The sequence below is a fragment of the Curcuma longa genome, chromosome 13 (genome assembly GCF_044706935.1).
Source record: "Curcuma longa cultivar G26 ecotype Majalengka, Jawa Barat chromosome 13, ITB_CL_G26_1.1, whole genome shotgun sequence".
Classification (NCBI taxonomy): domain Eukaryota; kingdom Viridiplantae; phylum Streptophyta; class Magnoliopsida; order Zingiberales; family Zingiberaceae; genus Curcuma; species Curcuma longa.
The window spans coordinates 3,598,377-3,621,700 of record NC_133873.1 but is presented as its reverse complement, the minus strand read 5'-3'; the positions used below and the strand labels follow the sequence as shown (position 1 = coordinate 3,621,700).

General features: G+C 39.1%; 4 protein-coding genes and 1 long non-coding RNA gene across 5 annotated transcripts; 3 read left to right on the top strand and 2 right to left on the bottom strand.

Moving 5' to 3' along the window:
- Positions 1–648: 648 nt before the first annotated feature.
- On the top strand, positions 649–2,581 carry LOC141844156 (mannan endo-1,4-beta-mannosidase 2-like). The gene is made up of 5 exons (XM_074732176.1): positions 649–1,238; positions 1,307–1,504; positions 1,572–1,694; positions 1,772–1,986; positions 2,082–2,581. The coding sequence occupies exons 1-5, from the start codon at positions 810–812 to the stop codon at positions 2,449–2,451; spliced, it is 1,335 nt and encodes a 444-aa protein (XP_074588277.1). The 5' UTR covers positions 649–809; the 3' UTR covers positions 2,452–2,581.
- Positions 2,392–5,651, bottom strand: LOC141844158 (uncharacterized). The gene is made up of 3 exons (XR_012603109.1): positions 5,440–5,651; positions 4,694–4,780; positions 2,392–2,459 (listed from the first exon to the last, which is right to left on the bottom strand). It is a non-coding gene; the product is annotated as an uncharacterized LOC141844158 (long non-coding RNA).
- A 6,279-nt stretch (positions 5,652–11,930) lies between these two features.
- LOC141844157 (dehydration-responsive element-binding protein 3-like) lies at positions 11,931–13,094 on the top strand. Its single transcript, XM_074732177.1, has one exon. The coding sequence runs from the start codon at positions 12,193–12,195 to the stop codon at positions 12,859–12,861; it is 669 nt and encodes a 222-aa protein (XP_074588278.1). The 5' UTR covers positions 11,931–12,192; the 3' UTR covers positions 12,862–13,094.
- A 900-nt stretch (positions 13,095–13,994) lies between these two features.
- Positions 13,995–15,485, bottom strand: LOC141844546 (F-box/LRR-repeat protein 4-like). Its single transcript, XM_074732582.1, has one exon. It carries the CDS (start codon positions 15,478–15,480, stop codon positions 14,398–14,400), a length of 1,083 nt encoding a protein of 360 aa, XP_074588683.1. The 5' UTR covers positions 15,481–15,485; the 3' UTR covers positions 13,995–14,397.
- A 4,077-nt stretch (positions 15,486–19,562) lies between these two features.
- On the top strand, positions 19,563–21,927 carry LOC141843894 (uncharacterized). Its single transcript, XM_074731917.1, has 7 exons — positions 19,563–19,984; positions 20,219–20,257; positions 20,341–20,411; positions 20,802–20,866; positions 20,969–21,058; positions 21,147–21,239; positions 21,487–21,927. Exons 1-7 carry the CDS (start codon positions 19,563–19,565, stop codon positions 21,925–21,927), a joined length of 1,221 nt encoding a protein of 406 aa, XP_074588018.1.
- The last annotated feature ends 1,397 nt before the right edge of the window (positions 21,928–23,324 follow it).

The following is a 23,324-nucleotide window of genomic DNA, read 5'->3' as shown; positions in this document are numbered from 1 at the left end:
TCTTAGCGACGAAAATACAAAACTCGTCGCTAATATTAGCGACGAATTTAACTTAAATTCGTCGCTAAGTTTCGATATGTTTAGGGATTTTAGTCTAAATTTTAGCGACGATAATTTAAAACCTCGTTGCTAATCATATAAATTTTAGCGACGAAACATAGATAATTCGTCGCTAAATTTAGCGACGATTATATGAGAGTTAGCGACGATTATTATTTCGTTGCTAATGTTAGCGACGAAATTTTGAAAATTCGTCGCTAACATTAATTTGCGACAAGCTTATAGCGACGAATTTAGCGACGAAATATTTTCGTCGCTAAGATGTTTTAGCGACGAAATTAAAAGGTTAGCGACGAAAATATATCGTCGCTAAATACCTGAATTCTTGTAGTGAAAGTTTTTAAAATTTTAAAAGTGGAGAGCACATTTTGGTATGATCACCCTACCATAGTTGAATAGTTGGCAGTGCCTATTTTGTTTTTCTGTCTTATTACACAATAAAAAAATTATCCACAACCAACAGCTTGTCCGATTCCCCCGGCGCTGTCTGCAAAATTATGATTATTAATCATAATTACCGCTATTAAACATCTTGTTAATAATATTTAATAGAATAGCAGTTTGAAGTTTCTTCTATTCAACTGCCATTTTTTTCAACGAATGCGAGCTCGAGAAGAAGGTTGGCCAGGTTGACCATTCTTCTTCCTCCTCCTTCCCTTTCTGCAACTGCAAACTACTCCATGAAAACATTGATCGATTGAATCCAAGGTCAAAGAGGCTCAGGCGAAGGATCGTTGCCTTAGGATCTCATGAATAGCTCTTGGAGCAGGTGGAATGGCAAGCCTTCTACTTCCGGTGCTAAGCCTTCCGGCAAGCGGATGAGACCGAGAAATGGGTTGCTCCGCCCGGCCATTGGCTTTGCCCTGTGCATTCTGGTCATGTGTTTGACTGTCAAGGCTCTCAAGCTCCAGCCGGAGCAGGAGCACTCGAGGCTGAGCTTCGTGGAGAGGAGCGGCACCCGGTTCATGGTGGACGGAAGGGTCGTCTACGTCAACGGGTGGAACTCCTTCTGGCTGATGGATCAGGCAGTGGAGGAGGGCAGCAGAGGCAGAGTCACGGAGATCTTCCGAGCCGCTGCAGGCCTGGGGCTCACCGTGTGCAGAACCTACGCCTTCAATGACGGCGATCGCCATGCCCTCCAAGTCTCCCTCGGCATCTTCGACGAGAAAGTCTTCGAGGTATCAGATCTCTCTCATTCCCTCTCTCAACGACATGGAAAACAGCGAAATGTAAGCGATCGTTGCAGGCGTTGGATTGGGTGATCGTGGAAGCGCAGAGACATGGGATCAGGCTGCTGCTCAGCCTGGTCAACAACTGGCAGCGCCACGGCGGGAAGACGCAGTACGTGAAGTGGGCGTGGGAGGAGGGGTTCGGATTGAGCGCCTCGAATGATTCGTTCTTCTTCGATCCCTCCATCCGAAGCTACTTCAAGATCTACCTCAAGGTACGCAGAGCTCTTGCAGTTGAATCTTGAAGCAAGCTTACGATCGAACTCGCCGCCTCCTTGACAGACAATATTAACGAGGAAGAATCACCTGAGCGGAATCGAGTACAGAGAGGACCCAACGATCTTTGCGTGGGAGTTGATGAACGAGCCTCGGTGTGCCTCGGATGTTTCCGGCGACACACTTCAAGTATGTTCTCGCAGTTTGCATCAATTTGGATCGATTAGTCTGTTCGAGTTGATGTTTTTGGATTGGAAGAAGCGCAGGAATGGATTGAGGAGATGGCAGAGCATGTGAAAGCGATCGACAAGAAGCATCTGCTGACGGTAGGGCTGGAGGGGTTTTATGGGCCGACGAGCTCGCCGGAGAAGAAAGGCGTGAACCCGGAGAAATGGTACGCCGACGTGGGGTCGGATTTCCTGCGCAATTCCAAGACTCCGGCCATCGATTTCGCCTCCGTGCATATCTATCCTGATAAATGGTAATCATCCGTCGACTAATTGCGTATGAATCTCTGTTGCCAATTTGAGATGAACATTTTTAGCCCGAAAGATCTTTGCGATCTATCTTTTGCAGGTTGCCGCACGCAAATCTTAGTGAGAAAACAAGCTACGCCTTCAAATGGATAGTATCCCACATCGAAGATGGCGAGAAAGAGCTGGCCAAACCCATCTTGTTCTCCGAATTCGGCCTATCCGACAAGAACAAGGATTCTTACAAGTCCATTCTCGACACCATCTACTACTCCGCAGCCATGGACGGTGCCGCCGCCGGCGCACTCATCTGGCAGTTGCTGCCCGGCGAAATGGAGAACTACAACGACGACTTCAGTATTGTTCCTGGGGAATCGCAGGCAATCGACAGGCTTTTGAAGGAGCAGTCGTGCCGGCTGATGGCGCTAAGGCATGGCAAGAACTTGGCACGAGCAGCATCTGCAATTTGCTGAACGAGTTGCTGGTTTGAACAAATTCATCAGCTTGGACTTTTGTCTCAATTCTCTCTGAATTTTGGTTCATTTTTCAATTTCAAAAGAAAAAGAACATCTATGAGAAGGCTAAAAGTAAATTCTTTGCCAAAAAAAATTGACAAATTAAGATCATTTGAGGTTCTGAAAACTAAGTTTCTGATAACCAACTAAAGAAGCAAGGTTTTCTAGACTGAGCTCGCTTGTGCAAATTTGAAACTGATAAGAAACTGGTAGGTTTCTTATGAGTTTGTGAAATCAATCAATATTGCTTTCGAAACTAGTGAGTTTTCAGAAATCATTATCATAAAAACTAAAAGCATTAGTAAAACAACTGTTGAATTCACTGATATCTGAAACCCATTTTAACAGAACTGTAACCAGAACTGACTTGTTTTAACAGAACTGTAACCGATCTTACAAACTGAAATCAATCATTTGCAACTATATCAGAAAGTTGTTCAGCAGATGATCTTTCAGCAAACAGCAAGAATGATGCAAAACATCATCTCAAATTCGTATTCAAGCTCACTAAGTCACATATAAAAAACCTTGTAAAGCTCTTGGCTATGTATGAAAGCTCAAACAGCCAGAGTTCATCATGAAGTTTGAGCTCTCAGTTCAAGATCAAAGTTGGCAAACTTTCACTTTCTGACCTAATATATAGAAATTGTCCGTAAGATCAAAAACTATAACTAAACGATGTAAAATCCATCAAAAAAACATAAACACAATGCTTGAACAAATTACCCAAACATCACAGATAGTATAAACTAGCAAAATCGATGTGTTAATACATAAATCAAAATCACCAAATCATAATAATGCAGCGAAAATCGAAGAGTCAAACCACCCAAGAACTAATAACCTCATCTAAAGGAAAAACTATTGAAAATTATATTAATTCAAAAATAATTAAATGCAAACTCTATACTTCATTTATAGAATGGACTCGACAATAAATATAAAAATAAATATTCTAAATAAAGAAATAAGTTAATCTTAGTAGGATTTATAGTTATTCTCTATTTATTATGAAAATAAAAAAATACTAATTATCAAGTGATAAAAATTAAATCTCTAATTTATCACAAATGTACTAATCTTGAACATTTTCTAATTTCTTTCCTTTTATTGCTATTGCTGATACGTCAACCAAAAATTTATCTCCAACTTATTTTCTTCAAAATTATTTTGTTGTCTTGATTATTCATTTCATTGTCTGCACAACTCCTAACAAGTTGTTGGCTTCTCTTCTTAGGTCATCATTTGCAAGCATGAGGAACAATTGCTTATCGTTACTATGTCTTTTTTAGTTTCACTCTTCCTGTATTAATGTGCGTATTTATCATAGTCTCACATCGAATTCTAACCGTTGATTTGTAAAATTTTAGAGATATCTTTGTAACACCCCCCCTCTTTCTTATACTAATAGGGAGACATTACGTACTTAAACTTTCCTTAACTTTTACTTATTAAATAAAATAACTCAAATAAACTTTTCTTTTTCTGTTTAACATGCGGAAGCAAAAGAAATAAATATAAATTCTTGGACATAAAATAAACATTTATATAATTCTTGATCTTATTCCGCGGTTCCGTCAACACCACACATCAAACACTTTTCCAGCTGCCTCCTCTTTCCTAAAACTTTTCCTTTTATTTATCTGCAGTATAAGGAAATGCAAACTATAAGCAATGCTTAGTAAGTACATCATCTAACTCACAAAACCATAGAAAACTTCGTAATGCAAACATGAATGTTCGTATCTAAACATGTGAGGGGGTTTTCCAAACATACTATTTCATATAAGTGAAAATACTAAACATCCATCCTTTGGGCCCAGACAAGGTACCAATGCGCGCATCCCTAACCGGTTCGGCGTACCTTGTGCCTTGAATTCATTTTCTTATGGGCGAACCTTGTGCCCACCGAAGCCGATTATGGGCGAACCTTGTGCCCTCGCGGCCTTGTGGGCGAACCTTGGAGCCCATCCCTTGTCTTGCACCTCACGGTCCGGTACTTGTCAACATCAAAATAAAAGTAAAATACTTTTCTTATACTTCTTATATCATGCAATTTTGAAAGAAACAATTTACACATGCTTTAACTTAAAATGATGTCATGGCAGGAATACTTTATGCATGCTCTATCAAATCACATCATGGAAACAATAACGAAAGTAACGGAACAACTCATACTGCAGGTGAGAGATGTACTTACCTTGTCCGCTCACTAGGGTTTTAACGCTAAGGTTTGTGAAATCGGAGCTCTTCCTCCGAGGTGCTCTTAGTGCTTTTTCCTCGTGACCTAGCAACAATCATAACTATAACTTAACCATAATGATACAATTATCCTAGCCTCATCACTCAACCGGGTGAAGAGTTAATCCTATCTCAATCTAACTAATCATTTTCAATTTATCTAATTAACTGATGAAGCCTCAATATTAACTTGATTAACCCTAATTAACTAACTACTATCCATTATCTAACTTACCATATACTTGCTATTTAAACCAATTAATTAAGAAATTCATAAAACTACTTATTTCTAATTAATTACTAATCAACCTATTAATTACTACTTAATATGTAATTAAACAGATCAATCATCATTAAACTGAGTTATCAACTATCCATTATAAAATCAAACCGTAATTGATAAGCTAATCAATTGATCATCTAATAATCTTAATTAATCAAACTTATCCAATTAACTCAATTAATCATCTGATTAACATCAATTAATTAATTAATTAAACTAATTAATTCTCTAATTACTAATTGCTTGCTAAACTTACTAAGATAATTAGTTACTAACTATTAATTATTTAACTAATTATTAACCTAAAGAACATAGATTAATAATCTAATTAACCTAGATTAATCAAGCTCTTAATTAATTAAATCTTACATTAATTAACTAATCTAATTAATTGATTAATCTAATTAATTGATTAATCGAACCTCTGCTACTCGTCTTCTCCGTCTTCTCCACGCGAACAGGGCAGCAGCGGGGGCGTCTTCACGCGGCGGACGGCAACAGGTGTCGGCCGGAGGGAATATCACCGGCGGCCGAGGAGGGAGAGTGCAGGTAGCGGCGGCTTCGTGCGGCAGAGAACGGCTGGTGGCGGTGCTGAGCAGGGCGCGACGACTTCGAGCAGAGCAGCTGCGGCGGCAGTGAGGCGGCGAGGAGAAACAGGGAAGGGCGGCGCCTCCGCTTCTCCCCGCAGCGCCGGTGATGACGCTGGTCCTCTCCACACGAGCAGGCGACGGCGGTACCCGACGAGCTCGGTGGCGGCGGCGTAGACGCGGAAGGGAGGAGAAGTGGAAGAAAAGAGGCGGCTAGGGTTTCCTTCGGCCTCTTCCGCCGAACTCGCCGGACGCGGTCGCGGGCGCGGCGGATGCAGTCCGCGCGGGCGGACGCGGCTGCAGGGAGGAGGCGGCGAGCGATTTAAAAAGGAGTGCACAGTACTCCTAACTTCGATTAATTATCTAAACTACCGGCTAAATCCCATTATAACTTAAACCGAACCCGGTTAAATTTTTGGTTCGTTTGGTTCGACTAACCAAACGACCTCCGATTTGATCCAAACAAGTTTTGTTGGATTCGTCTTGCAAAGACGAATCTTTTCATCTATTTTATTTTATCAAACTCCCTTCTATCATTTAACTAAAGATCCTTTATTGGAATTTTAAATCTAATTAAAAATCCTAAAAATAGAGGAAAATAATCCGGGTGTTACATATAAAGAACTGCGTCCTGTTTGTATTCTATGTAAAACATCCTTCATCCTTTTAAAAAACAATCACAGATACTTAAAGCCCTCAGTTATAAGTAATTTCTCATCTCTTAGGCTACGTTTGGTACGACGTAATGTAATCACGCTTGTAATGTAATCAAGTTTGTAATGTAATGTAATGTAATCTTGATTACATTACTATGTTTGGTTGAAGGAATGCATGTAATCTTTGATTACAAGAAGGATACATGTGTTTGGTGTACATTATTTTCAGTAAGGAATCTAATTTTTATTATTATAAAATACCAATAATACCCTCCTAATTTTTAAAATAAAATAAAAATAAATGTAATAATAAAGATTATTTTTATTATCTTTAAAATAAATTATTTTATTAATAATTATTAATTTTTATTATTAATAAAATTAATAAGTTTTATTAATACAATTAATAATTATTTAATAATTTTATTGATTATAAAAAATAAAAATTATTAAAATATTTATTAATTACTAAGTAAAATTAATTAATAATTTTTAATAATTAATAATTTATTATTAACTATTAATTTTTAAAATTAATTATTAATAATTAATTAATTATTTTTATTTTTAAAATAATTAATTAGTTTAAATAATAATTAATTAAAATTATAAAATAAAAATTATTAAAATAATTAATAAATATTTTATTAATTAATAATAATAATAAATAATTTTTATTTAAATTAATAATAATTATTATTACTAATTTTATTATTTTAATTATTTTATTAATTATAATTATTAATACTTATTTTAATAATTAATAATTATTATTTTATTATTAATAATAATTATTAATAATTAATTATTATTATTTTATTAATACTTTTATTAATTATTTTAATTAAGTTTATTAATAATTAATTATTAATTATAATTAGTAAATTATTGATTTTATAAAATTATTAATTTTATTAATAAAGTGGAAGGGTATATTTGGTACGATAAAAATAGAATCTGTAATGTAATCGGATTACATACTATTTCCTTTGTAATCCAGATTACATATCTTGGCTCCTCTTTTGTAATCCAATTACATTACATTACAAGCCTGATTACGTTACCAAACAAAGTAAATCATCTTGTAATGTAATCCTGATTACATTACAAGCCTGATTACCCCTTACCAAACATGCCTGATTACGTTTAACAATTATCTTACTACATTTACTGCTACTAAACTTAAATTTCATATATTCTTTATTTATTTTCTAAGTCTAAAACTTTTTATTTCAAACATTTCCCACTAAAATTCAAGTTTGGCATTTACTTCTTCATGTATCTCATCGACTAAAGAAATGTCATTTGCAAACAATGTTTTCCAATAAGTAAATAAACATGTGAATTTGTTGTGCAACAAGAATGATATTCATGTCTTTATTGAAATTATATGGCATGAAGGCTATAATGATGAGTATGATTCTACAAAACCTATAACAAAATCAATATAGGAAGATGAATGCTTGAACTTCTCCTAAGCACTAAACAGTTCCGAATCTGGTTCTCAAGCACTAAATTCTAAGGCTGAGTACTATAAGACTTCAAACCCGATTCTCGAGCACTAAATTCTAATGTTGAGCATTATACGGCTCCGAATCCGATTCCCAATCACCTCTATTCCTGAACCTATTTAGCAAACATATTGTGTTATCTAAGCTCAACTTCTCCCGAGGTCCAAGTACTGAGCCCAATCTCTTTCCTTATAAGCCTGACCTAGCCAAACCACCTCATGTAATCTCAGATTATTATGGAGTATCACAAATTAATATATCCTCCAATTTAAAATTTGAGATTGTATTTAAATAAGTTTAAAAAGTTAAATAAACAGTATCACAAATTAATATATCCTCCAATTATTATGGAGTATAACAAATTAATCTTCTAAACTACTTACCTCGAGGTTCTTGCAAATATAGTATGAGTTTACCATGGATATCCATTTTTGAGTGTTTGAGAAGGCATTTAACACATACCATAGCGTATCCTGATTTGAAACAGTTTCTTTTGAGATTATGGTGATTTGTTAAGATCTCCTTGAGCCTACCATGTAGTTGTGCCACCTTTTCTCCCTTTTCCAATCGAATATTGCTGAGTTGATTTCTTAGTAGATCCCGTCTGACTAGTTTTACCTTCGAGGTGCCTTCATGGAGCTCTAGAAATTTTTCCCAGAGTTCTTTGGTAGAATTATAGGTGCTGATTTAGTTCAGTTCCTGCACTGATAAGACACTTAGTAGGTGGAACTTTGCTTTACCGTTGGTCATGAACTCGTCTCATTGCTTTTTAATCTATTTGTGTTCTTCGAGTTCATCTCCGTCTTAATTCCTGAGTGCTTCAAAACCGTACTTAATACATAACATAATTTCAAAATCGGCTTTAAAGTATACCTCTATTTTCTTTTTCCACATGGTGAAGTCACCTTCAAACTTTGGTGGATTAATACTTGATCCGACCATTCCTCGCGATCTACTTGATGAGTTGGCAGTTAGTCCTTCTGAGCGGTCTCACTTTGATATGAATTTTTGTTGCAACGGAAGCGGTTCGTGGATCACTAGAGGGGAGGGGTGAACAGCGACCTGCAAAAACAATCTTATTTCTCTTGCTAATATTTTAGTAAGGTCACAGTAATTAAAACGACAAGTATAACATAACAAATAATATGAGGCATCAATTACTTGGTTACAACCCTAGAAGTTTTTAGTTCAAGAACTATAAAAGCTCCTCGTCGAAAATGATTCAGAGGCAGAGAAACCTTGTATAACGGTTGAGCATAAAACACTAAAAACAGACTTGAACAAAAATGTAAATTGAGTGTATATCTTCTTCTTTGAATTCCAGTCTATTTATAGCTTTTTCTTCGATCTGACTATTGTGTTGATGTGGCATCTCCAGGCACCTGGACTAGTCGAAACTCCATCCACTTGACAATGGTCTGTATAACAACTCTCAGGCTTTCCGAGAGCCTAGAACTTATCGACGTGGACATCATCCTGATCCATTCGACAACAACTCATGTTGACCTGGAATGGTCATCCGATCACTCGGAATGGATCCGAGCACCTGTAGTCTGGGCGCCTGGAGCAGCTCCAAGCGCCTGGAATGGTCAACTTTCAATTGACCATTTTCCTCCTCCATTCATCCTTGGTTGCCTTGCACAGTCTTCCTTCCAGCTTCTCGTCCCTCGGATACACCGAGCGCTTTTGACTCGCTCATGTGCATCCTTCTCGCTCCGCCAGAGTACTCTTCTGCAGCTCTTCGTACCTCGAATGCACCAAGTCCATCGCCTCCTTTCTCGTATCATCCTTCTTGTTTGCTTGCATCTTCTGCCAAGGTTTGCCAGCTGGAATATGTGTGTTATCCTAAGTCCCTATATACTTAGACACACGCATCAATTAATCAGACTTATTTGATCACACATCAAAACTCCACTAGGGTACTAACATTCTAACACATTCCAACTGCTGTAGGTTTCTAAAGTGCCCGAGAGTCCAATTGCACCATTAAATAATTTTTCAAGGCATTCCAAGCTATGATGCTAGTCAAAATTATCGACAATATCTATAATCCTTAAAGGTAGCTTATATGTACTAAAAGTAAACAAAATAGAAAAATAATACAAAATATAAAATTTAACAAATAATAAAATACCTATATCTGAATCCACGTTGAGGTGATATGTTCTCAGCAGGTTTTTCAATCTAAATCGATTTAGTATTTTTACTTGCAAAAAAATATTTTAAATAATTCACCAGGATTAACATTAGAATCCATCCGGACATGTATGCCTTTATTTAGGATTCCAAGTAATAATGCTACATCTTCATTGTGAAGGACACAACCACGTTAGAGAATTTAAATATCTTTGCTTTCGAATCTCAATTATCAAATATATTGACTAGTAATCCCCTAAGCTGTGGAATTTATGATATGTTAAAAAATGACACAATAGGGCTACTACTTATAACTCTAATGTATTTTTAATGGAGATGTATTGTTGAATGACCCTTTGTCTTTGTAGAAGTTTCAGAAAAAATTCTATAAAATATCTTAACTTACTCATTCAGTGTAATTTTTTCTCCAAAGTTAATGATTGCATCTTTCTTTCAAAAGTTAATGCAATTTTTTTGAATTTCTTACAGTATACTAAAACAACAATCAAGCTTTATAAAATTCAATCAAATAATTTTTGTAAAACTAAGTTAAATTAAGTTTAGTCACAATGCTAGTACAATGAGGGAATTACAATGAAAAAATAAATAGCATATAACCAAAAAAATATTACCTTTGGAGATGATCATGAAAGCTTCGATATTATCCGATTTTATAGTTGGATGAAAAGTCAAAAAGCAGATTAAAATTCTACTAGAGGGAGTTTGGCTGAAGAGAGATTACAACGTAGAGGTCCGGACAAAGAGCTTTGGCCGAAGAAGGGAAGAGGGTTACGGTTTCTCACCAGAGCATGGAATTGCATCGGAATAAAATCGGACCTCAAAGCCATCGAGGAATAGAGAAGGTGGTGACGGTGGTAAAGCCAGTGATGCAGAAGCTTTGGTCGGCCGACAATGTTATGAATAAGCGTTGAAGCAAACAACGATGACTGAAACTCGTCGGGACTCAAGAGATTAGGCTTTTTAGGAATAAATGTTTACACAAGAGTCATGCTTATGCGGGAAAGGACTCCCGTGGCGTCGAGGAGTGTGGTTTTTAAAGGAAATTGTAAAAATGGTTCGGGTTAGGATTTTGGTTCGGACGAGCACACGATGGGGACGAGGGATAAAAGGGAAAATGAGAATGTGATTTCATCATTTCCAAACTTAGGTATGTGATTTGGATATTCCAAAACTTCGCAACGTGATTCAGTACATTGCCTAATAGCTCATGCTTTGAAGGGGTACAAGACAAACTCTGGCCAAGTTTGTGACCGCAAGAGAAACTCCAATTAATCTTCAAGCTCTTCAAGAGAAACTCCAAGTTTCAGACGCACACAAGCCACAGTAAGTTTTAGGAGGTACAATGGCAGTACTGATCGTTGATTCTTTTGTCGTTCCTGAAGAAATAAGGTAGATTTAGTGGACTGCATTGGGCCACATGCATCGCTCTGTGTCGTAACACTGAAAGCTTGGAAGTTTCATAATGTCTACAATGGAGCAGTGAGCTCTCTCGATTACAGACCTTTATTTCTTGGTCCCCCGTAGTGGTCAAATCGCCATCAAATAAGATGGCCAATGACTCCAATGAGATGGATATATTGCTAGCACAACTCTCAAGGGACCACTGAAGAAGATGAGGCTCAATTGGCAATGTTTTAATCCGTTGAGTGTTTACAAAAGTCATGAGAAAGATACAACTATATCTATCGAGGTAGGTCTTCTTGTGCCTTGTCTAAACTAGGTACGAACAGAGATTAATGGCCCAGTTTAGTAGATGAAATTAACAAGCATAATGAGGATCCATAATTGGTGGGGGCAGATGCATGACTCCTGAGAAAGAGGGAATTGAGTGAGAGGAAGAACATCGAGAAAAAACAAATATTAATGAGCAGAGGCTTTTAAGTAAAGGGCCATTGTCGATTTAGATATCATATCACTTTCTCTATTATTAATATCCTTCCCTTCTTCGGTTCACATCTTCATCCTCCCTCGCTCGTTCTCTGTTTGTGCCAGCTCAAGCTTCTTGTTTTCGCTGTCACTCTATCCGTCACGCAAGATTCAATTTTTGTCGAATTCTCGGTGAATAACAAGTGTATTGGTCCTTCCCTGAAAGTTCTGAGGTCTCCATTGCCGTTGTCTGTTTGCGCTAAGTTTACTTGTTTCAGGTAAATTGGGCCTGATGGACCCTCTCTGGTGTTAGATTTTTCCGTGCGACCACCGTCTACAAACTACCGCAGGGCGAGTGCGATAGGAAAAGGAAGGGGAGAGATAGCATTTTGCCATTAATGGCGGATCCACCAAGCTCTTCTGAGCCGGAGTGCAGCGCCAATTCCATGACTTCCTTCTCTTCAGCGTCGTGCTCTTCGCATCCGCCTCCGCCTCCTCCTTCCGGCGACCGGAGCGCGACGGCGTCACGGAAGGAGGCTGGCGGCGTGTCCGCTAAGCGCCGGGTGTGCGGCCGGAGCAGGCATCCGCTGTACCGCGGCGTGCGGATGCGGAGTTGGGGGAAGTGGGTGTCGGAGATCCGGGAGCCGCGCAAGCAGTCGCGCATCTGGCTGGGGACGTTCCCGACGGCGGAGATGGCGGCGCGCGCCCACGACGTGGCGGCGCTCAGCATCAAGGGCTCCGCCGCCGTGCTCAACTTCCCGGAGCTCGCCGGCTCGCTGCCCCGTCCGGTTACCCTATCTCCGCGCGACGTCCAGGCCGCGGCTGCCAAGGCAGCCGCGGCTGACCTGGGAGACCGCGCGGCGCCCCCGGCGGTGGACGGGGCGGAGCCCGACGAGCTTGGGGAGATCGTGGAGCTGCCGCGTCTCGACGGGTGCCGCTTCCTCGACTCGGCCGATTCCGGCGGCGAGTTTCTGTACGACGACAGGATCGACTCGTGGGTGGATGCGGATCCGCCGCTGCTGCCGTGGGTCGACTCGCCGGACGCCTTTTTTCCCGCCAGCTTCTAAGTATTACTTAGCGCTAATTAAGCCTGCCTTTATTTTTTTTTCCTTCATAATTAGGGTCCTTAATTAAGGGCCTTTTGAATTCCATTCCTCCCTAGCTCTATTTCCCGTGTTAATTCTCCATGCTTAACGAAATGTTCTCTCGAGGACGAAGACCTTTGTAAAAAACCTTCTAAATTTCATGTGATATCCGATAATGAAAACAACAGTGACCTTTTTAAAAGGCTTTAAAAACACACGGATAAGTTCGCAGCAGGAGCAGGAGCAGCGACGACCATTCACGTCAACTTTTCCCTGCTCTCTTCGCAGGCGCTGAAAATTTGCCTGATTGAAGAAGATTATTCTATTCCGAATATATATATTTTTATAGAATAAATATATATTATTATGCTGCGCGATAAATCTGTGCGTGACTCCCTGACCCACTGCCACTGCTGCCGCCGTCGTCGCGCCGTCCGACGCTGTCCGACCACCGCACCGTCCGACTGCCGCCTCAACCGCGATCGACGCACCACTCACTGGCGCTTCGGCCGGCACTGGATTCCGACCGAATAGTGGCCGGAATCCGACGAATTTGATCGGAAAAGCCTCCCCCCACTGTGTGGCCATTGTCGACGACGATCGGGTTTGATTCAGACCGAATCGCGGTCGAAGACCGGCCGAGGTCCTTCCTCGACCGGTCTCTGACTGTGATTTGGCTAGAATCCGACTGCGATTTGGCCGGAAACGGCGCGGCCACTGTCAACCCTTTTCTGGTCAAATTCCGTCGAATTCCGACCACTATCCGGTCGGACAGAGCACCGGCGAGCGCACGTCGATCGCGCCCGAGATGGCAACCGACGGTGGCCAGACGATGCAGCAAGGACGACGATAGCAGCGATGGATCGCGGGTGTCGTGCACAGATCACGAATTTCTCGTCGCGCAACGTAACATTTCTCTATATATACAAACGATTTTGCAACAAACAAATTTATGGCAATATGCATTATCTGTGAAAGTGGTAACCAATCAAATAGGATGTTAAGGCGATCGAGCATGGTGGATTACCACAAGAAGGTACCACGTTCCATTTTCGATGGTGGGGCATTTGGAGTGGAAGGATAGGCAATAGCACGAACAGAAGGTGGTTGGGGGAGGCAATTACACCACAATTCAATGGCCACAATCAAGCGGCGATCATGATGAGCCACAATGATGTTGTGTTCCATCTATAAAGGTTGTCGTAGACTCCATGCATCTTTATGTCATAGACTCAGTAAAGTAGAAAACAAATAAAAAGAATGAATATTTTAGAGATCGATGGGCACTTCAGCTTCTTGTTGTGTTTATCCCTCATAATGAAGAACTGAGAATGCTTATATGTGGTTTCTGGTAGACAAGAACTGTGAAACCATGTAAATCATGCGTGAATGTGGAAGAATATCAATCTTTTGATGAACACCGAGCATTATGAGAAAAATATCATCAAAAGAAAATGGAGGAGGCATGAGGCATCGTACCTGCAGGATCAAAATTTTGCTGAACTTTGCAGAGAGATCTTACAGCCAGTGTATTTCGCAGACAGGATCAATGTTCTCCTGCGCGGAGGACGACATCCAACCCCTCAGCGATTTGTCCAACCCTACGTACCTCAGCGACGGACTCGCCCTCACCGTCTGCACCACGTCTTCCATAGACACGCTGTAGCAAGAAGCCAGGAGAAGGTTCTTCATCGAAGCATGGTTCGAGAAGGCAAGAACTCCCGCACCGGTAATCAACTCGCAACCCGTCGCGTTGATCTCCTCCAACTTCTTGCATTTCCGAGATAGCTCAAGGAGCGTGGCATCCGACAGGTTGATCAGCCAGGACAAGTCGAGACTCCGCAGGCTGCCGATTGATGCAATGGCGGAGCCTCCGACGTCTGTAACCTTCGGGCCGCAGTCTGCGAGGCTCAGTTTTTCCAGACAAGGCAGCATCTTTAACTGGCAAACACCTGCGTCTGTAATCCGATCGCATTCGGAGAGATCCAACACTGTCAGGGTCCTCGATGACGGCCGATTGGCCAGATGAGTCAATCCGATGTCGGTGACCAAGAAGCAGCCGCGGAGGCAGAGGACGGACAACGAGGTCAAGTTTCCGATTTCGGCCACCGCTCTGTCCGAGACCTTGCTGCACCAAGCCAGATCGATGTCGGATAAATCGCTGGCGTGCTTCGTCAGCTCGACGACTCCGGAGTCTCCGACTCCGCGCCGATTCCTCAAAGCGATGTGTTGCAGCTTCTGGCAGCCTAGGGCTAGGGCGCCCAGGCCGGCGTCAGTGAGGTCGTCCGATTGGGGTTTCTCTAGGAGGTCGGTCAGGCTACGGCGGACGTTGAAGATTAGGGATCGGAGATCGGGGCAGAAGCGTGCGATGAGGTGGAGATGGGCATCGGAGATGGGGGTGTCGGTCCGGAGGGCGGTGAGGTTAGGGAAGCGGGGGAGGAATTGCGGGAGGGAGAAGGGGTCGATGACGCGGAGGGAAGTACGAGTGAGGGCTTCGATCCGACGCCATTGCCGGCAGACTCTGGTACAGGACTTACGGTCGCGCCAGTGGTCGAGGCTCCGCAGCACCAGCGCCAACTCGTCGTCGCCGAGCCGCTCCATGGCCGGCTAGCTTTCCGCTCAATCAGAGGAGGAGGACATCGAGGGTTGGCCATTGAGCAACTGCTGGGCTGCTGGGCCAGCCCATCTTTGAGGCCCAACAGTAAGCCTCTCAAGGCTTACTCAGATGACAACAATTGCAGTATGCTTCCATTCAACTCTAAGAACACTTAGCCAGAGGCTGAGTATGATTAACTTATAATTTAGATCTTGTTCCCTGAGATGACAACTTATGATTAACTTATATATATATATATATATATATAATATGTTCCGGGCACAACATATGGTATCATTTTATATTTATTTTATATTTTCTATTTTTTTTGTTTATTTAAATATTTTTTAAATTTAAGAGTTAAATTATATTATTAAATATAAAAAAATAAAATAAAAAATTTAGTTGTTTATTAATATCTAATCTAAGCTCTAAATCATAGACAAAATCTTAAATGACTTAATCGTAAATAAAAAATTAAAAAATACACTGTTACTATTCCGGACGTCTGAAATAGTTTCAAACACTTGAAATCTTTTGTCGCGTCATGTAAAATAAGATGCACAGTATATCAATTCCGTGTGTATATATATATATAGTTTTGACTTTTTGCACACCTTATAACATGGAGCACGTCTACGATAAAAGATTCAAGGCGTCTGAAAGTGTTTCGAGCGTCCAAAATAGTAAATAGTATGATTTTTATTATTTATTTATTTTTTTACTTACAGTACATGTCATTTAATAATTTTCTTTTAGGATTTAGAAGTTGAATTATAATATTAAGTATAAAAGAATTTTTAAAATAAAAAAATAATTACTTATGGGATGTACCGAATTGTTATCCCATATTTCTTATCTGACATATTTTTTTTTTGATGTTAATATAAATTTTCAAGTTGCTATGGATTGTGTTTTTATATTTTTGCATATTTTCAATTTACTTTAAGTGTTATATGTACTTAAATAGTATTAAATTACTAAAAACAAATTATAAGTGATTTACTTGTGAGCCAAAATTAAAAAAAAAACGGTCCTTTCTATTGGGATTGTTAAAGGGTATTTTTTTCATTTATTAGCAAAAACAAACAATGCCTCGTCCAACTTCAACCTATTTTTATTTTCAAAAATGGTTTTTTTTCAACGATATTGTAGATAATGTAATTGTAGCAGTCATAACAGTGTTCTTGCAACTACAGTGATAATAGTTTGGATCTTATAATTTGTTAGTATCAGCCGTTAGTATCAATTCGGATTCAGTGAGATTCGAGTTGGACTTAAGTTAAATCGAATCCACCAAGAGGGTTACATGATCATCATGCATGAGATTAATAGGGTATTAATTCTCTCTCATCATTAAAAGGTTGTATGATCATCATGCATGAGATTAATAGAGTATTAATTCTCTCCCTCATCATTAATTGCATGAGTATCATTAGAAGGGTTGCATGATCATCATGCATGACATGCATGGGATTATTAAATGTATTAATTCCATAAAATCTCAAAAGCCAAAAACCCTTCATATTCCATGGTTGGATATAAAAAAGAGATGAAAGACTCTTGAGAGAAGGATCTTCTTGATCTTCTTCTTCTTTCTTCTCTTCTACCTCCTTGGCCGAACCTGATTTGTGGCTAGCACCACAGTTTGGTTCTTCTCCATCTTAGTGTTCGTGTGGATACCGTGGAGGTGCGAACACACTGATCGTGCTGAGATCCGTGAACCTTTGAAGACAAGAGTTACTGTCGGGATTATATTGCGAAAGGCTCGCATCAAAGGTAACTCGATCATGTAGATAATCGATAAAAACGAGTATGTTTTTCCTATGGATCTTCTAGAGGGATCCTATTTCCCGCCGCGTTATATGCGATTTAATCAGTTTTTCGCGCATATAGATCCCTACATAACTAGCATATAATATAATAATATTAATCAATATTGATTAAAAAAACATTTATATTATAATCATTAAGATTTATAAATATTATAATATAATATTAATTAGTATTGATAAAAATAAATTATTTATATTATAATAATTATAAATCATAATTGATCTGATATATATTATATTGATCAATATTAATTGTAAATGAAGTATCCATATTATAATAATTATTATTCCGATTGGATGTCGCAGATGGTCAAGTCATCAGTTAAGAATATGTCACATCACCCATTGGGGTTTCGCCAATAAGAAGAACCTTAAGAAGAAGGAAACTGAACGGGCGGATTAGCAGGGCGCCTGAGATTCACTGTGGGGTCACTCCGACGCTCAAGTCAGTTCAAATAACAGAAGAAATAATGCTTGAAGAATATGGATTCCAGAGGAAGTTTCCATACCTGTGTTGGAGTTTATATAGTCACTGAGGGAGATATCTGTGCGGAGGCGCAAGATGGTTGCGGGGACAGATTCTATACATCCCTGACAAGTGAGCAGACAGGATAGTATCTAGGGGACAAGGTCTGTAAACCTAACAACTATCCTATGACTTGGGCGTGCGAATCATTTTTGTCTTTTAGCTGAGAATGGAAACCCGAAAGGATGCCTGACAACCTGGTAACCGTTCCTCTCTTGTGGCAGAGCCCGCACGCTTGAGCGTCTTGTTGTTAGGTATCGCTAGGCTGCCTTTAGATAGGGTGGTACCAGGGAAGGACGGCGTCAGAGTGGCGTAGAGTGATCAAGTTTGTCGAGGCAGAGTCGATCGAGGTCGGAAAAGAGATTGAACAGTTGAGCCACTTAGGGTCGAGAGCAATGGCGAGTGGTCGAGGTCGAGGTCGAGACTGAGCGTACGAATGAGTGAATAAAGTAATCGGGCTTGTATTCGAGCGATCGAGTAGCCGAATTCATAGCCAAGTAGCCGAGTGGCAGGTAGCTGAGACAGCTAAGTGTCGAGTGGCTTGGTGGCCGAGATAGCCGAGTGGTCGGGTGGCAGAGATAGTCGAGTGCCAAGTGGCTTGGTGGCCAAGACAGCTGAGTGGCGGGGTGGCCGAAACAGCTGAGTGTCGAGTGGTGGGATGAAAGCACAATTGAATCAGTCATATGAGGTTTGACCGTTGACCCATTGACCTGCTAGGTTGTACTAATTATTGACTTTTGTCTTACCACGTTAGGCCTCTAAAGACCTGTCGTATCAATTATGAATTACAATTGTTATAAAATAATATTATTAGTATAGATCAAAGTTAAAATGTCATATGTCCATGTTAAGCAATTATGATCATGTAGTTACTGCAACATTATCAAAAATATTTTTAAAAATAAAAATATACCGAGATGGGATAGAGCTATGTTTTGATAATAAATAAAAAAGAAATGCCCTTTGAAAGAGAGTTGCTCTTTTAATTTTTATTCTTTATTTTTCCTAATAAACTCCTCTTAGAACAAACAAAATATTAGAAAAATCATTGTTAAAATAAATACAGTTTATTTGATTTCCACAAGGAAAAGTCTCAATCAAAGAACTAAACTCCACAAAATTGTATCATGATCCGTCCAAGAAGCACGCACTAGTTTTCATCACTCACAATGATAAGTTCTTGTAACAGTCCTCGAATCATGCCATTTTATTTATTTATTTAGGTCATTATCACTTATAATTTTTAAACAATTTTCAATTTGTTCACAATATATGTACCAAAGCTTAGAAAATAATTATAATATCCTCTAAAGTTCAATATTTTTTAAAGAAAACATCTTTTATTATCACCTATTAATTGAGAATATCTATTTTAACAATATGATATAAATGATGAAAATATATTATGACATTAATAAAATTTTAATACTATGGGTGCGTTTTGTAAATTATTCAAACCCTCTGTTATTTACTGCGAACTGACACAAAGATGGGGCTCGTATCGTATTAGAAAGCACGATACGGGTGTACGCTATATGGCTGCAGTTCCACGTGTTACGGACTTTACAAGCGTGACGGGTGTTATAAACCCTGCTACCGATTTAACGAGACTGTTACGTTTCGCTCTTCTTCGTTATTTATAGGACGATTCGCGACGGTGGCATTGCACGCAGCAGGAGGAGGAAGGAGAGAGAGAGAGAAGAGAGAGAGAGAGAGAGAGAGAGGGATGGAGCAGGGAGCGCCGGTGGAACTGACCTCTGGCGCGAGCGGGAGAATCATCCCGGTCATCCGGAAGATACGGCGGTCGTCGCCGACTCCGGATTCCCTTCTCCGCGCGCTCATCTTCCTCCACTCCCTCGTCCTCTGGTTCCTCCTCCTCATCCGGCGCCGAAGCCCGCACTCCTGGAAGGCGACCGCGACATCTGGCGTTTCCCAGGCTCCCCCGCGACGGAGGAACGGCGGAGGGAGGTGGTCAGCCTCCGTGGAGAACGAGGACGCGAGGCGGCGACGGACGCTAGCAGAGGAGACGAAGATGGGATCCTCGTCGGAGGAAGGGGTCGCGTGCCGATGCGAGACATTTGTGTTCGAGGGTCCGAGGCGGAACTCGCTCTTTTGCCGGTCGTGGCTACCTTCTTCTGAGGATTTGAGGTGATACTCCCATTCATTGATTGGTCAGCCGATAGAAATTAAATTCGCGAAATGTATTCTTTTCTGTTCATTTCGTTGCTGCTTTGTTTTTGGAGCATTTGTTGTGTGAATTTTAATTGCATGGAATGTGTAAAACTAAAATCAAAGCATGCATTTCTGTGGCATTTCTTCTTCGAATCGTATCGGATTAAAACATTTCTGTTAATAATAATTGTCCTTTTTGGTAATCTGCAGGTGTATAGTGGTGATACTTCATGGGCTGAATGAACACAGGTAAGCTTGGCATATGCATGAAGGTTTTTCTTGGCATTACCGACCAATGTTTCTTGTTCCTAACATTTCTGTTTTTCTTACAGTGGTAGATACTCGCGCTTTGCTACGCAATTAAATGCATGCAACTTTGGAGTATATGCAATGGACTGGATCGGTATGTGGATTTAGGTGCCTTGTCATTTTGTTTGTCCTTTATGTGCATTCTTGTAGCTCCACTTTGCATTAAGCTAAGTGTGCTGTTCTCCAAGAAAAGTCTTTTACATTGCATGTCCAAAATAAAATTTGAACAGTATCCACTTTCTCTCCATTAAGGTTGCCTAGTCGAAATCAAATGTTCCATAGCACTATATATGTTTAGATGAAATGTTTTATAGAAGAAGAAGTTTAATCAGGGTCTCAAAACTAGTTATTTTTCACTCCTGTCCATTTTTCTCCCCTTCAGCTGTTGAGGAATTTGTAGACAATGCCTGATAGAGTCACCAAATGGTGATTGTAATTAAAAGTTTAGGTGATATCCGTTTTCTAACTTGTTTTCTTTCTTCAGGGCATGGTGGTAGTGATGGATTACATGGATATGTACCTTCTTTAGATTACGTTGTGGAGGACACTGTAAGATATTGTTCTTTCTGTCCTCAAGCCTACATGTATAAACATACTGAGTCCGTTAGTGTTGTTTTTAGTCGATCAGCATATCCATTCTTTTGCTTACAGGTGAAGTTTCTGAAGAAAATCAAACATGAACATGAAGGTGTTCCATGTTTCCTCTTTGGTCACTCCACTGGGGGAGCTATAGTTTTAAAGGTAAAATGCCATTGTGCAAACTCTTGTTTGTTCATATCTTTATTTCGGTTGTGCACCCCTTTAATTCTATCAGGTAATTGCACCACAGGCAACTTCCTTTCCTCATGTTGAAACTATGGTGGAAGGGGTCATAATGACATCTCCCGCATTGCGAGTAACACCATCTCATCCGATAGTAGGGGTAACTCTCTCGTCTTCAGCCCTTTTCATGTCATGATCATGATTTACATCTTTGAATTTAGAATCTAAGCCTACAAATTTAGTTGGAACTTTTGCTATATTGCATAATTGAAATGGACAAATTTGATCTTGTTTCACAACTATCACAACTAGCAAGTACCATTAGAATGTTCAGAGAGGTTATATTTGCTAAAAGATCAAGCTTATATAAAGAGAGAAACCTATGAAGGTTTTGTATTCTATTGTAGGCTGTTGCTCCACTGATTTCTCTTGTGCTACCAAAGTTTCAATTCAAAGGAGCTAGCAAACCAGGCATTGCTGTGTCCAGAGACCCGGCCGCTTTGTCTGCCAAGTACTCAGATCCATTAGTCTATACGGGACCGATAAGAGTTCGAACCGGGCACGAGATCCTGCGTCTCTCTTCCTACCTACTGAAGAAGATGAAGTCCATCACTGTCCCTTTCTTGGTCATGCACGGCACCGCCGACAGGGTCACCGATCCACTGGCCTCCATGGATCTCTACAATGTGGCTGCATCAAAGCACAAGGATATAAGACTCTACCGCGGCTTACTGCATGACCTTCTATTTGAGCCCGAGCGTGATGAAGTCGCATTGGATGTAATTAACTGGATCAAGAGGAGGTTGGAGCAGAAATCTGAAGAAGTGAACGAGAAAGCTAGTAAATAAGGAATCACCAAGCATTTGTTTTGTTTGGCAACGAGAAGCTGCTTTCATTTCCAATCAATGATGTTGTTCATTTAACTTACAAATCAATACTATGTAGATTGGAAAAATACCCAAATAAAATTAACAAAAAAGATATCGATCATTTGCAAATCAATAGTGTAATCAAATTCCCTGTTGGCAGCTAAAGAACAGTGGGATGAATAAAAATTATAGAAGAAAAAGCCAATTTGTAATAAGGTGTTTAATTTATCTGCAGCCTTTTGTGGTATTTTCAAAGCCTTGAAATTTTATTCATTTTAGAAGTCAACTTTCACATAACTTCAGCAATACATATATGAACGTCATTAATATTATTTCCTTGGAGCAAAAATTATAAAAGCTTCCAATTATCAAAAGTATGCTCCTATTTTATTTATTATAAAAAAACGTCCTCATCATTTTTTTTTCTGGGTCCTAAATACTCCTCTAAACCGGTCAGCCAAAAAAGATTACAGCATCTAAACCACGCAAGGAAGGAAGTTTTAGTATTATCTATTTCACTTATCTACTTTCATAATTTTAAAAATATATAGTATATTTCCTTTATACCTTTCTTCTCCTTTCCATGAAATAATTGTGTGAGTTTGGATGTGTATTTTTAAAATTTTATTTTAGCTATTTAAAAATTCATCATTTTCAATTTATATTATAGAATTCAAGTATGAAGGTATGAATATATCAAAGAAATTTATGAAAGTATATTAATTTTGATTTAAAAAATTTATTGATCAATTTTGGATTAAGGAGACGGCTTGCAGGGATATACTGATTTTGATTTATAGTGATTTAAAATTTTCTAGATCGATCAATCAGTTCCGTATTAAAAAGCTTGTAAGAGTATATTGATTTTAATTTGATTATTCAGAATTCTTTAAAAGTATCAATTAGTTTCGGATGAAATTGGCAGATGGACTTATACCATTTGAAATTTAAAAGTTTGATATAATTTTTCAAATCAAAAGAGTCTTAGAAATTCATTAGAAATGTTAATTCGCGAGTATTAGTGTCTTAAATCTTATAATAAATTTGTGATAAATTTTATCAAATTTTTACAAATTTAATAATTTACTATTTTTAATTTATACTATTGAATCTAGATATGAGAGCAAAGCATGCATATATTAAAGAGATTTTTAGAAGTATATTAATTTTAATTTAAAGTGATTTAGAGTTCTTTCAATTTTTTAATCAATTTTATCAAAATTTAATTTGAAATAATTTAGAGTTTTTAAAATTTTTTAATCAATTTTGGATAAAATTGATTGGTGATATGTGCTATTTAAAATTTTAATATTTTTTAAATTAGAACTGTTTTAAAAATTTATTGACGAGATTAGTCGGTGAATATCCTAAATTTT

Bases quoted from the DNA above. Each gene is read 5' to 3' on its own strand.
- LOC141843894 (XM_074731917.1), top strand. From the start codon at position 19,563: ATGGAGCAGGGAGCGCCGGTGGAACTGACCTCTGGCGCGAGCGGGAGA. The intron at 20,867-20,968 runs GTAAGATATTGT...TTTTGCTTACAG, and splicing joins ATTACGTTGTGGAGGACACT to GTGAAGTTTCTGAAGAAAAT. The intron at 21,240-21,486 runs GTAACTCTCTCG...ATTCTATTGTAG, and splicing joins CATCTCATCCGATAGTAGGG to GCTGTTGCTCCACTGATTTC.
- LOC141844157 (XM_074732177.1), top strand. From the start codon at position 12,193: ATGGCGGATCCACCAAGCTCTTCTGAGCCGGAGTGCAGCGCCAATTCC.
- LOC141844546 (XM_074732582.1), bottom strand. From the start codon at position 15,480: ATGGAGCGGCTCGGCGACGACGAGTTGGCGCTGGTGCTGCGGAGCCTC.
- LOC141844156 (XM_074732176.1), top strand. From the start codon at position 810: ATGAATAGCTCTTGGAGCAGGTGGAATGGCAAGCCTTCTACTTCCGGT. The intron at 1,239-1,306 runs GTATCAGATCTC...CGATCGTTGCAG, and splicing joins TCGACGAGAAAGTCTTCGAG to GCGTTGGATTGGGTGATCGT. The intron at 1,505-1,571 runs GTACGCAGAGCT...CCTCCTTGACAG, and splicing joins ACTTCAAGATCTACCTCAAG to ACAATATTAACGAGGAAGAA.